Here is a 12280-nt window from a genome sequence, read left to right as displayed (position 1 = left end):
CTCGGATAACGAACAAATTTCGGTTCTCGAACAAACTGAGCACACTTAAATGCACCATTTGACTCCTCTCGCCTTTCTTACACGAGGAAATGACGCTTCCTCGGGTAGACGAGGAAGTGACGCTTCCTCGTGTCGCTTTCCATTGTGAGCGGACGTGTTCAATAAACATTTTTTTTTCATAAAAGAGCGTGGTTTCGGTTTTCGAACAATTTCGGTTTTCAAACAGCCTTCTGGAACGGATTATGGACAAAAACCGAGGTTTGACTGTATTGTATTGTATTGTATTGTATTGTATTGTATTATACCAATCAAGAGTTTCAAGGTTGATAGAGAAATCTACGAACAAAATGATATCATGTTTAAAGTTTCATTTAATTCAGGCCTGTCTTGACATTTGTGTATTTAGCGCCCCGAAATGTCTGCGGGCTAAGGTGTCAGGCCACCTCGGCCGGAGTGCTCTTTGAAGTCCACAGTCGGTTTACAGCAAGAGTTCGAACAAATAGGAGACTTGACTTGGCTTGGGAGGGTGAGTAAACAGTTTAGGAACGTGTTTTAGAACATCAAAAGACGGTCTGGGAACTGGCCGCGGCCCAGGCGAACATTTTTCATCTGCGAAGTCTGCGACTAGTTTATTCGTGGGAGACCAGACATAAAGGTGTTAGAGTAACTGTGGTTCAAAGCTTGACAAAAGTTAATCAGATCTCCGATCGAGGGGCCGGACTGGGGGGCGTGGTATGCAAATATCGGGGGCAGTGTTTTTCTTGTATTTTGCATATGTTAACAATAAAAGTCCGACGAGGAGCACGAGGAACTTTGAGTGTGATTGCGGACTACCGTCGGCTGCACCGACAATCTTCCCTGACTTGCGTTCTTTTGTTTAAACTCGTCCGGGTATAGCTCTGAGTAAGGTACACTTGATTTGGCTGAACATTGGCACTCTAATATGTCTTTATGTAAAAATGATGTTTGCACCAAATTCTATCCCCCTGAAAAACTATGTATTGGTTGTCAGTTTTGTTGTTGTTTTTTTTTTTTTTTGTGACAACTATCAGGAAAAAAAAAACAAAACATTTTCACCTCCACAAAATCAAAAATATTGTGTTGACTGTTCTTTTAATTTGACAGTTTGTCAAGAGCTGCGATTGGCTGGCAACCAGTGCAGGGTGTCCCTTGCTGAGTGCTCGAAGACAGCTGGGATAGGCTCCAGTAGGTCCGCGACACTCGTGAGGCTAAGTGGATTAGAAAATGGAAGTGGTCAAGTGTAGCAATGTACAGCTAAATTTTGGTGGCAATTGGTCATAGTTTTCAGACATTTAGCGAGGCTAAAATTTTGTTACACTCCATAGGCAGGCAGTCAGCCCTGGATGCTAGCATCAGCAGCTATGTGGCTCACACCACTGCCCTTTTAAGGGCAGCAATTAGCATTCAGTCATAGAGACAAGGTTAGCGAGACGATTCTTACCAGCCAGAGAAGGGACTCTGCATTGTCGAAGGCTGTCAGCTACATGCTGCATATGCAGCTGAAGTTATTGGGGCAAACACTGCCTTCTGTCTGGCTTGAGATGCAACTCTGCGTCGTGGTGTAGCGTGCACTAGCTGAAGTGCCGCTTAGAGTGGGTCTTTGTTGGACAGCCAGATGCCCGAGACGCCATGGAGGCTGGCTTGGTGAAATTTCAAAGTTTGGCTCTGGAAAATCAAGCATGCCCCTGCGCAACCCTACTGAAGATATGGGGTGCAGGAAATGGGCAGAGAGACAGACAAGATGGACTGACATACTGACTGTCTGACGTACTGACTTTTCATATTTTTCGCACTATAAGGCACTTCGGAGTATTAGGCGCACCTTCAATGAATGGCCTTTTTTAAACTGTTTTCATATATCAGGCACACCACATTATAAGACACCTAGAATAGAAGCTACAATAGTGGCTGAGATAGCACTAGATGGAGACAAAACAAAACAGTTTTATTTATACAGCGCTTTCACAACAGCTGCAGCTGTAACAAAGCGATTGACAGAACATTTAAAATACTATGTCTAAGAAATCTGAGTATTGATCCATTTAAAAGGCACATCAGATGACAAAGCTGTCAGCTTTTGAGAAAATTGAATGCTTATAGGTACGTCTTATAGTGAGGAAAATACGATACTTACATATTTACTGACTTTGAAAAAATCAGAGCACTGTGTGGCTGCTTTGAGTGCGTCATTTTCGGATACACCGTGGTGGGCATACCTCCTTGAGATGGACTTATAAAAACAATAAGTCACGCTACTGAACCATTCAGATGATAGAAAGCCTCTGTGTTTAGAGATTTTAGTAATTTAATAATATAAACAGATCCGGAATGACAGAAACTGAATGTAAGCTGCTCATTTCCTCATTCACGCTCAGTGATCCATGGAGAGGTAAATCGTTGTGATATTTTCAAAGGTTTAAGTGGGCATAAGTAGAGGTGTCATTTTGGGGCCAATTGTTCCCTGTTTTTTGACATTATTAGAGGTATATGTACAAAGTCCAATGATTTTGAATGGAGGAATTGTGTCTGTTTCTTCCGCTGACTCCCACCAATACATGGAAACAGGCAGGGGGCGTGGCAACGCGTATTGCTGAGTAGAAAGCAGCAGTTTGAGAGTAGCTATTTTTTGATTTCTTCAAAACAAATTGATGAAATGCAAATGAAAAATGACATTTACAAAAATGAAAACTACATTGAGTTTTTGAATGAAAAATGTGACATGGCGCCCAGATGGTCTCTTTATAAGCACCTATGCAATCTTATATTGACTCTGCACATCTGTTTTTAAAATGTACATGAATGTTCCTCAAATCCTTTTTTCGAAAATTATTGAGATTAATCCAACCATCCATTTTCAACGCTGCTTATCCTGAACAGGGTTGTGGGGAATTGCTGGAGCCTGTCCCAACTGACTTCGGGCAGAAGACAGACTACACCCTGAACTGTCTGCCAGTAAGTCGCAGGGCACATATAGAGACAAACAACCATTCACACTGTCACTGAGTGGGAACTGATCGCAGGCTGCCTGCACACAAGTCCGGCATGTGTACCACTACACCATTAGCGACTATTAAGATCAATATCCACCCAAATGATATGTGATGATAGTCAATTCCTTGTTGGAAGAATGAACCCAGAACCAGTAAGAAAAGATTGCACCACACTGAATTACAGCCTGTAAATTCAGATTCAGGCCGATAAACGCTCCAAAGTTATCGTCAAGTAACCAAGTTATCCCACTTAAAAACACATAAATACCAATTACCGCAAAACAAAGCTTCCATTTTTGGAGAAATTTGGATTTGAGTTGAGTCGCTATACACCAGAGGCGATTGCTCTAAGACCACAAGGGAAGCTCAGCTTCCCCTAAAATGTCACAAAATAAGTGATCAAATACCGTATATGTGTGTACCTCCAATTGTGTGTACATGTCATTGACTAAATATGCAGTACAACACGCTCAACTTTTGTTCCGAATCAGCTTCTTAATATTACTGGTTACGATGCGACTCTCTTCTCATTCATTTCCGCAGCTTCACTGTGCTTTAAACTGTGCGGACGCTGAGCGTCTACAGCGCGGACGCTGGGCGTCTAGAGAGTTCAGAGCCCATTGTCCCAATGCATTGAAATGAGACGAGTCATTGGATAAATGCTGGTTTTGTCCCGCCCATCAGACGCTCAGCGTCTCTGGGAGTCTATGGACAGGGGGCGTTTATCAGCTGCCCCGGACGCTCAGCTTTTCTGCATGATGACTGGATGATCTGTCTGAGTCTGAATCTCTTTTTGATTGACAGTGAAATGAGCCAATCACCGATCTTTTGGTGTAGGCATCCGTGGGAGCATTTTTCAATTCTCATTCTGTTCTGAGTGGAACTGGAGACATCTAATCATTTTAGCGACACTCTTGAGAACGACTAGCGACAGATTAATCTTTTATTTCTGGTGTGTTTTACTGTAGTTGCTTGTGTTCACAGAATGACTTATATCACCCCAGTTAAGACCCTGGAAAAGACGCCTTGTTGGTATGACAGGGTCACAGATCATTGTTTTGTAAAGGAACGGAGAGTAGAATTCACGTATAAATAAACGGACACATTTAATGATATAGCCCGAAAATGAGCTTCCCCTCCTTGACAGACCAGCATCCGCCACTGCTATACATACACCCGTCAAATAAATCTTTCGATTGATCTATGCTGGCAGCGAGTAGTTTTTGTTTGACATTGTGCATACTGCATAGTAGTGTGGTTGGAATGCTTAATTGAAAGATACAAATCAATGATGAGCAGTGTCTTTTCATGATAGGGTTCAAAATTTGAATTCCTTCAGAGGCAAATAACATTTAAAACTTGGGGGTATCAGTTTGTGTAAGTGTGTGCGTGTGTGTGTGGGGGGGTTGGCTGTGTGCATCCCAACACGTATGCCCCAGTGTCTACGTTCACTAATGTGTGTTGGCCCCTCAGGCATACGTGTAGTATTGTTTTCGGTCTGACTGTGTGCGTGAGTTCGGCATGATTTGCAAGCATGGGAGAGGACTTGAGAGAAGACAATAGCCCTTCAAGAACTGCTACCAAAACCTGCTGCCAAAAACATTTTGACTGACACTATGTTTTTCACAGAGATCTATTCAACAGCTATTTTTGCTGAAGCCATTTTGTTGGACGCCTGTGATTGGCTGGGACGAATTCAGAGTGTACCCTGCCTACTGTCCAAAGAGAGCTGGGATAGGCTCCAGCACACCTGCAACCCGAGACAGGATAAGCAGTTTGGAAAATGGATGGATGGATGTATTTTGTTAGATGCATTTGTATGTAACACATTCATTACATGGAAATGGAGTCAGTGTGACCTTTTTGTTTGTTTGCTTTTACTGTACTACTGTACTATGTACTTTAGAAATAGACACACAAACAGATCTATCAAGCATGACAGCCGTTTAATAGTATGCTTCAAGTTTAGAGTAGGATTTTTTTCAGAAAGGTGACAGAGAAAGACGAGGAAGAAATAGAATTATTGATGACATCAGAGCTGCAATCTCGGACCACGTAATCAACCATCGAATGACACAAAGGAAAGACACTCAGTGGACCACATTTTATTCCCTCGCTTTCATTCATGACAATTAAATTGCTTGAGGATTTCACTGGTGGTGGAGGGGTGGGGTTGCTGTGTGTTTTGACATGGAAAAACACAGATTAGTGTTTGTTTTGATGTTCACAGTAAACAACTTGAATAAAAATACTTGATAATTTGGATACAGAATGATCACAAAAATATGACCCCATAGCCTACCTTGATCAGAGAGAAATCAAAGGCCAGATGTGTTTTTCATTCTTCCCATCAGTGTGTAGTTGGTGCATTGTGTGCTTACTAATATGATGGAATGTGTCAATTATTTGATTAAAAAGAGCATTTCAACAAAGGTTTGAAAAGTTAAGTAGGATTTATTTGCTTCTGCGAGTGAACCACGATATTTTGCCATTTTGCTGAAAGGCTTTCTTATTTGTGTGAAGAATTTTGCAAAAATAGCAAATAGTGACAAAAGAAATGTTCTTAAGGCATACGAATAAACTTTAACTAAACACAACAGGAAAAAAAAACAGCACATTGAAAAGCATAATAACAAATAACCAAACACAACAGACAATGTAAAAAATACATCAAATTTGAAAAAAACACATCAAATATTTACAGAGCATACCAAAAAAAAACCCAAAACAAATACCTAAACACAGCAAATGAAAACACTTCAGATGACTAGACACAAGCACATATTAAAAAAAAAACAATACAGTACATAACTACACACAACAGCATATGAAAAAAAAAAAAACAGCAATGAGTATAATCTTCCCCATTGACGCACCTCCCCCGGGAGGAAATGACGGTGTCTTTCATTGTTTGTCCATTTGCTGTTGTGTTTAATGATTTGCTGTTTTGTTTTGCATTTCAGGGCCACGGTAGTAAAATCACAGGCTTGAACACTGGAGAAATGGCAGGCGTACATCCCTGTTGACCTTTTCACTCGTGACTTTGTACAGGAACACAGTTGTTGATGTCAACGTTTTGAGCATGTGCACATGCGGGTTGTCACATACACAGAGATACAGGTTACTTGAAACCACAGTAGATTCACTGAAGCAAAGTGGGCTGTTAAGAAGTGAAGTGTAAATCTGGTGGCATTAAAGAGGTCGGTATGAGTATTATTTTTAGCTAAGGAAACTATGGTGGGAACGACCAAAATGTAAACGGCTCAAATTGATCACAAGCAATTTAGCGTTGGTCAACAGTTTGCCAATAACTGGTGTGGAAACAGGATTGTTTGACCTTTTGTACACTAGTATTTACTTTAGCAGTAGATAGAACGTGAACAAATACACGTATCTCTCATAGTCCCATCCCCTTTTTGAGGCCCCCCTTTAAAAAAAAAATCCTGAAACTTACATAAGGTTAAAAAAAACTTTCAGGCTAGGAATCTGAGCTCTGCCTTACTGCAGACCGCAGCAACCTTCCTCTCGTCTTCTCCAACAATATATCATTTTCTCTAGGCCAGGTTTTTTTTTCCCCCCAGGCTTCCTTTACAACCTTTTTCAGCCTGAAAGTAGGACAGAAAGAACTGAGAGACTGCAAAGAGAGAGCGAGAAACAAACCCAATGAGAAACAGATGTGTTCACTCTTTTAACAGATGAGGATCAATTACAAAGTGCTGGATGTCCTTTTTTCAGTCAGTGAAATCCGTTAATTTGGGCTATTGTTTTTATACATAAGACATACAATATATAACCTTGTGTCCTTCATTGTTCACACACTGCACCTATGTGATTAGCGGAACTTTCATTTGATGGTGAAATTACAAGCATCTAGTGCGAAACTGTGAGTTTTTTGTGACTTTTGACTTTTATGTGCGACTTTTGAAATAAGTCTTTCCTACCAATCCCCAAGTGAATGAATGCACGTTTCCGTATTGCGAACATGCATGAGTCTGAGAGAATAAACCAAAAAGGAGAAAGATAAATCAAAAGACAAACTGACAAATGCTCAGTCTATCAGGATTACCTCATTCTGACTTGGCTGGAACACTTAGTTCCAAGTCTTGGCAGGGAGTGTGGAAAGAGCGGAATTTAAAGACCCACGAGAAATGCAAAAAGCCGGAGTAAAAGACACACAAGAAATGTTGCAAATTGGGAGTGTTTGTGGAGAGGTGTCAGGTTGCTTCTGAGGAAGGCGTTCCTTGGTGTGGGGGGGTGCTTGCAGCCCCCTCACACTAAATTGTGTCGTCCTTAGCACACGCATAGATGTCAATTCTGATATGTACATGCTTTAAGTCATTGAAATGTAGATACACTGGAGAAACTATGAGGGGTTCCTCTTTATCCGCAACACTCTGGCTTTAAAATGCCACACAATCACGGAGTCACAGCCTTGACACATTAACTCACTGAACTCCACACACAAGGACAGGGACAGGGAGCACGTCAAGTTAATCGCTAACATGTTTCCAGCCCCCATTGCGAAATACTTGTGCAGAACGGGACAAGTAGAGCTTTCAAAGAGAAAGGGAGGGCTTGTGGTCAAAAGGGGCTTAACTCAGCACCGGTCCAATGGTATAAAACAGGAGCTCCCACACAGGCACAGTGTGGACATGCTGCTCCAGCATTGAGCCTCCAAACACCATCCTTTGCCCTCTCCCCTTTCCACATCACCACCAGCTGTACTTTTCCAGTCGACCATGGGAGTTGCCTACAGTGTTGGGGAGTAAGTGAAGAGCCTATTTGAGGACACTGAAGACATTTTTTTCACGGATTCTTAATACTTGCAGGTTGCATGTGTGTGCCGGAAGTGCATACAAGAAGGGAGATATTTTTGTCAACGCATGGTAGTTGCAGAGCAGATTGTTTGTATGGAATGACGATTGCATGTGCATGCATCAACCAAAGAGCTCTTTTTTTTCATGACTGCACAAGCAAAGTATGACTGCTGTGAAATGATGCAATGCTTCTTCAAATGTGTATGATTAATACTCAAGATATTTAAGTTGTACCTTATTTTTCTGAAACACGCATGTCTGAACAGATAATCTCAGTTTTGCTACAAGCAGTTTTCATTCAATACTTGGAGGCAACACTGCTATTGTAACTTTCACATTTTAACTTTGGTCACTGTAGTACAATCTATTTAACGTATGTGTAATATCTAATTAATAGGATATTGAAGCGATAGTTTTCATGAGGAAAAGTATCTGCAATTTAAGCTAAACTTCATATGGCTATTTGAACGAAGGCATTCACTGGTCACAATATTAGGTACCCCTACACAAGCTAATGAGATGCAATGAAATGGCCGAATCCAAAGCTCTTGTACTTATCAAGATAATACTACAGAAATGTATTAACGACTCTATGATGTGTCATTATCATGGTTGGGGAGATGTTACATATATTTAGATTACCTTATTTCGCTTGATGAGAGGAGAAATCTATTAGAAATACTTACCATGCTGCAGTGCCATGTAACAGTAACATTCTGAATGGCATTACACTGTGCAAGTGTACTTCATGCTGTGGCTGGAAAGTGTATATATTAACTGCTGGTACTTTTTTTTTTTTTTTTTTTTTAACATTCTGTTTTCTTTCTATTATGTAACCAGGCCCGCTGTCCTTCTATCTGTTTAGGGTTGACCACCTCTACACCTTCTTTGTACAATGGTCACCAGATATGTGCACAAACAGCAACAATAAGAAGAACAGCAAACCCCACTTTCAGAATCTGTGTCATGGAGGAAAGAAGAACAAGGGGCCTTCAAGTAAACAGCTAAGCAATCCTGCAGCAACAAATTGGGATGTAAGTGTTTCTGCAAACATGTTGGTATGTTACTTGATGTTTGTTTTGTTTCATTGCGGTCCAAAGAATCAGCGTTCATCCTGTAATCGCCAAATGTGTCCAGCTAGAGAACCTTTCAGCAATGTTGGCTTGGTCCCAGCCGTGGCAACTCCCACTCTCTCTTTATATGGACATCCTTTCTCTGACTACTTCCCATCATCGACAAATTACACCGCCCCTCTTCCTGGTTTACAGGAAAAAGAAACCATGTAGTGTGGCAGCACTGGGAGCCCTCATTTTTGCTTCTCACCAGTCGAGTACCACACACGTGGTGGGTTAGGGCAGTTTGATAAAATGTGGCATAGCAAAGAAGAGCATCTGACAAAGAAATCTGGAGCTAAGAAGGCATTACCAGACAATGTCATGGTGTTTTACTTTGCCAGTGACCAAATGGAGCCCTACGTTCAGGTAAAGGACCATTATGCTGAATTTGATTATGTTTTGGATGAAACCCTATTCTTGGGATAGGAGGAAGGGAGATGATTTACCGATTTTACTTTTTTTTTTTAATGACTGATTTTACCATGTAAAGTATAAATCTCATTTGGAATGACCTGTTATGGTTTAGCTCAGGGGCGTCAAACTAATTTTTGTCGCGGGCCACATTGTTGTTACGGTTTCCCTTAGAGGGCCGTTATGAATTTTGGGAAACCGTATAAATGTTTAATCACCTCCACATATTACATACACAGCGCACAGCAAATTGATGGATAACTAGTTTTAAAATCAGAAGTCAAGAATAATTACTGTTATTGTGGATTACATATGACAATTAGAAATTTTGGTTCAGACTTTATCAAGCATCATGGAACTTAACATGCTTGATTTGCTTTCGCAGGCCACATAAAATGATGTGGCGGGCCATATCTGGCCCCCGGGCCTTGACTTGGACACCCGTGGTTTAGATGTTTACTTTTCAGCTATGATGTGGTGGCAACTACTGTAAGAATGACTGAAGACAATCAAAAAACAAACGAGCAATGACAGTACAGCATATTTTAATCAGTGCTATCGACTTAAAATCCCTTTTTGCCTGTTGCTCTGTTCCAGATTATCACCGGAAAAGACCCAAAGCGCCGTTTGAGTCTGTGTAGTTCAGACTCTGAAACAGAGGAACCCGAGTACCAGGAGGAAGTGAAGAATGTTCTCCCTGTCCTTAGTGATTATAGCGAGCTTCTGGACGACAGACACCTACTAAGTGTAAGTGTTGCCTTTCATAGACTTTAAACTGACGCAAGAAGAGAAAATGACTGAACTGGCTCCATTACGAGTATTTTTCCTGACAACTGCCTTAACAACAAGCATCACTGATGTGACTGACGGCCTGTTTTTCCTCACAGCTTGCATCTCACATGCCAGAAAGAACACAAGGCTATCGGTGGCAACTGGTCTACAGCACCGCTGTCCATGGGAGCAGCCTAAAGACACTCTACAGAAACATGGCAGGTTTAGACAGTCCTGTGCTGCTGGTTGTCAAAGACATGCAGAAAAAGGTTTGGATCTGGGCTGTGCTAGAAGGAGAAGATGAATATACAGTTTCTATTGAAAACATGTCACCATGTTCAATCTGTCTTTCTGGCTTCAGGTTTTTGGAGCCTTTTCATCTGATCCGTTTAGAGTAAGCAAATATTGCTATGGAACAGGAGAAACATTTCTATTCACCTTCAACCCTGACTTCCAGGTACAATCTCCATTATTCGTTTGACCACACTTAAGCAGTGAATGGCCCGGAAGTGCAAATGTCCCATGTCTTTCAATTTGCCAATCATCCAGGCTTATAAGTGGACTGGAGAGAATTCCTACTTTGTCAGCGGCAACCTGGAGTCTCTTCATCTTGGAGGTGGAGGGTAGGTTGGAGTTACTCAGAATTTATGTGAAAAGTAGGAGAGCATCACGATGGAAGAAACAAGACTCAATTACAATTATATTTGACGGCTATGTGTGAGATGTCTAAATATGACTTGATTGTTTGGTCTCACCAGATAATGCTTATTTGCTTGTATAGGGGAGAATTTGGCCTTTGGATAGATGCGGATCTGTACCGGGGATCCAGTTTTTCATGTCCCACATTCCACAACGCACCGCTCTCCACACAGAAAGACTTCATCATTCAAGATCTTGAGGTCTGGACAGTGCAGAACTGAACAACAACATCTGACTAATAATGGAAATAAATTGGAAAGATCAGGGTGGATGCTTCCACCAACACCGCTGGACTGTATGTGGGCAGCAGTAGCTAAATGTGAGTGGGTGGCACTGAATGAGCAGGGGATGTAATAATGCCTCTCAGGCTGCTGTTTCCGGTCTGAGGTTATTCTGACTAAAAGACGATGGGTTGCATAGAATCCTGTGGTTTGCGGCACTGATGCCTTGAACTACTGCCTGCCATCAGACACCTACACTAAGCCTTAAGCCTTCCATGCCCTCCTGTTTTTTTGGAGAGGATTACAATTCAAAGTTCCTAAACCTGTTGGGTAAGAAACTTTGTGAAAACAAAGCACCTTTAGGATGAAAAGAAATGAGAAATAATCATACTTGTATGTATGTTGAACAGGCATGTTTGCATGTAACTTAAAACTATGTTTACAGTATGCGGACCTGAGCTGTTTCCAGCATTAATATACAGTGCATACCCTTTAAGGGAAATGATACGTGGTAAAACCACTTTAATGATGATGTGCCTCAAAGTGGTTTTGTTTTAACTTCACACGGAGAATCACTTGAAGATAAGTGCCAATCTGGATTGAAGAACCACAGTTGCTGGTGAAGGCCTATAAGGTCAAACGAAATTCAAGTTCTCAATTTTCTAAGGACAATATAATATCTGTGATGTGCGCTATTTGAATTGGAAATGAATCGCACTGTCGACAGTTGCTGTATTTTGTAATGTTTTTCCTGTGACTTTTCTATGGGTAAAATGTTGACAAAACATTTTTTTTATGTATTGTCTTTTTGCATTTTAGCATTTAAGAAAAATAAGACAGAAATAGGCAATTTCTTTCTTTATTTCTTTTTCTTTGTTTCTCTCTTTCTTTAACATTCCCTGGTGGTGCTGGCACTGCCAGTGTTTTTGTTTGGAACTACTATCAAAGCAATGTCTTTACTACTGACACTGAATAAAATAGCATATTTATTTGGACCACAATTTTTTTATCGAAATAACACATGCACCACCTGTAAAACAAATACCAGAATGTAGTCCAACGCTCATGCTGTTGGTTTGAATCACTTTAAGATTTTTTTTTTTTTTTTTTTTTTTAATGACACAATAGGTCTGGACCTCATTAAGAACCACTGGCAAATGGCCCTACTGCATTTTTTGCACCATTCTACTTTCCCTGAACACAAAAACAATGAAAATATTGCTAGTCAAAATGTA

At 40.9% G+C, this 12280-nt stretch overlaps 1 protein-coding gene and 1 long non-coding RNA gene across 3 annotated transcripts; one reads left to right on the top strand and one right to left on the bottom strand.

Moving 5' to 3' along the window:
* Positions 1 to 7637: 7637 nt before the first annotated feature.
* On the top strand, positions 7638 to 12040 carry ncoa7a (nuclear receptor coactivator 7a). 2 transcript variants are annotated; one of them, XM_019895693.1, is made up of 7 exons: positions 7638 to 7776; positions 8694 to 8862; positions 9952 to 10101; positions 10242 to 10394; positions 10487 to 10582; positions 10675 to 10748; positions 10907 to 12040. In XM_019895693.1, exons 1-7 carry the CDS (start codon positions 7751 to 7753, stop codon positions 11043 to 11045), a joined length of 807 nt encoding a protein of 268 aa, XP_019751252.1. In that variant the 5' UTR covers positions 7638 to 7750; the 3' UTR covers positions 11046 to 12040. The 2 variants fall into 2 exon arrangements, with proteins under 2 accessions (XP_019751252.1, XP_019751253.1); XM_019895694.1 differs by lacking the exons at positions 7638 to 7776; positions 8694 to 8862 and adding an exon at positions 8878 to 9309.
* Positions 8196 to 8417, bottom strand: LOC109531407 (uncharacterized). The gene is made up of 2 exons (XR_002171171.1): positions 8335 to 8417; positions 8196 to 8287 (listed from the first exon to the last, which is right to left on the bottom strand). It is a non-coding gene; the product is annotated as an uncharacterized LOC109531407 (long non-coding RNA).
* Positions 12041 to 12280: the final 240 nt, after the last annotated feature.

This window comes from Hippocampus comes, unplaced genomic scaffold (assembly GCF_001891065.2).
Source record: "Hippocampus comes isolate QL1 unplaced genomic scaffold, H_comes_QL1_v1.1 scaffold387, whole genome shotgun sequence".
NCBI classification, from domain to species: domain Eukaryota; kingdom Metazoa; phylum Chordata; class Actinopteri; order Syngnathiformes; family Syngnathidae; genus Hippocampus; species Hippocampus comes.
Note: the sequence above shows the minus strand (reverse complement) of the source record. Positions and strands in the feature narration are given on the sequence as shown.

What these genes read in the sequence shown, in the direction of transcription:
- ncoa7a (XM_019895693.1), top strand. Translation starts at nt 7,751, where the DNA reads ATGGGAGTTGCCTACAGTGTTGGGGA. An exon ending in GTTGCCTACAGTGTTGGGGA is followed by an intron (nt 7,777 to 8,693) that starts GTAAGTGAAGAG and finishes CTATCTGTTTAG; the next exon opens with GGTTGACCACCTCTACACCT. An exon ending in CTTCATCTTGGAGGTGGAGG is followed by an intron (nt 10,749 to 10,906) that starts GTAGGTTGGAGT and finishes TTGCTTGTATAG; the next exon opens with GGGAGAATTTGGCCTTTGGA.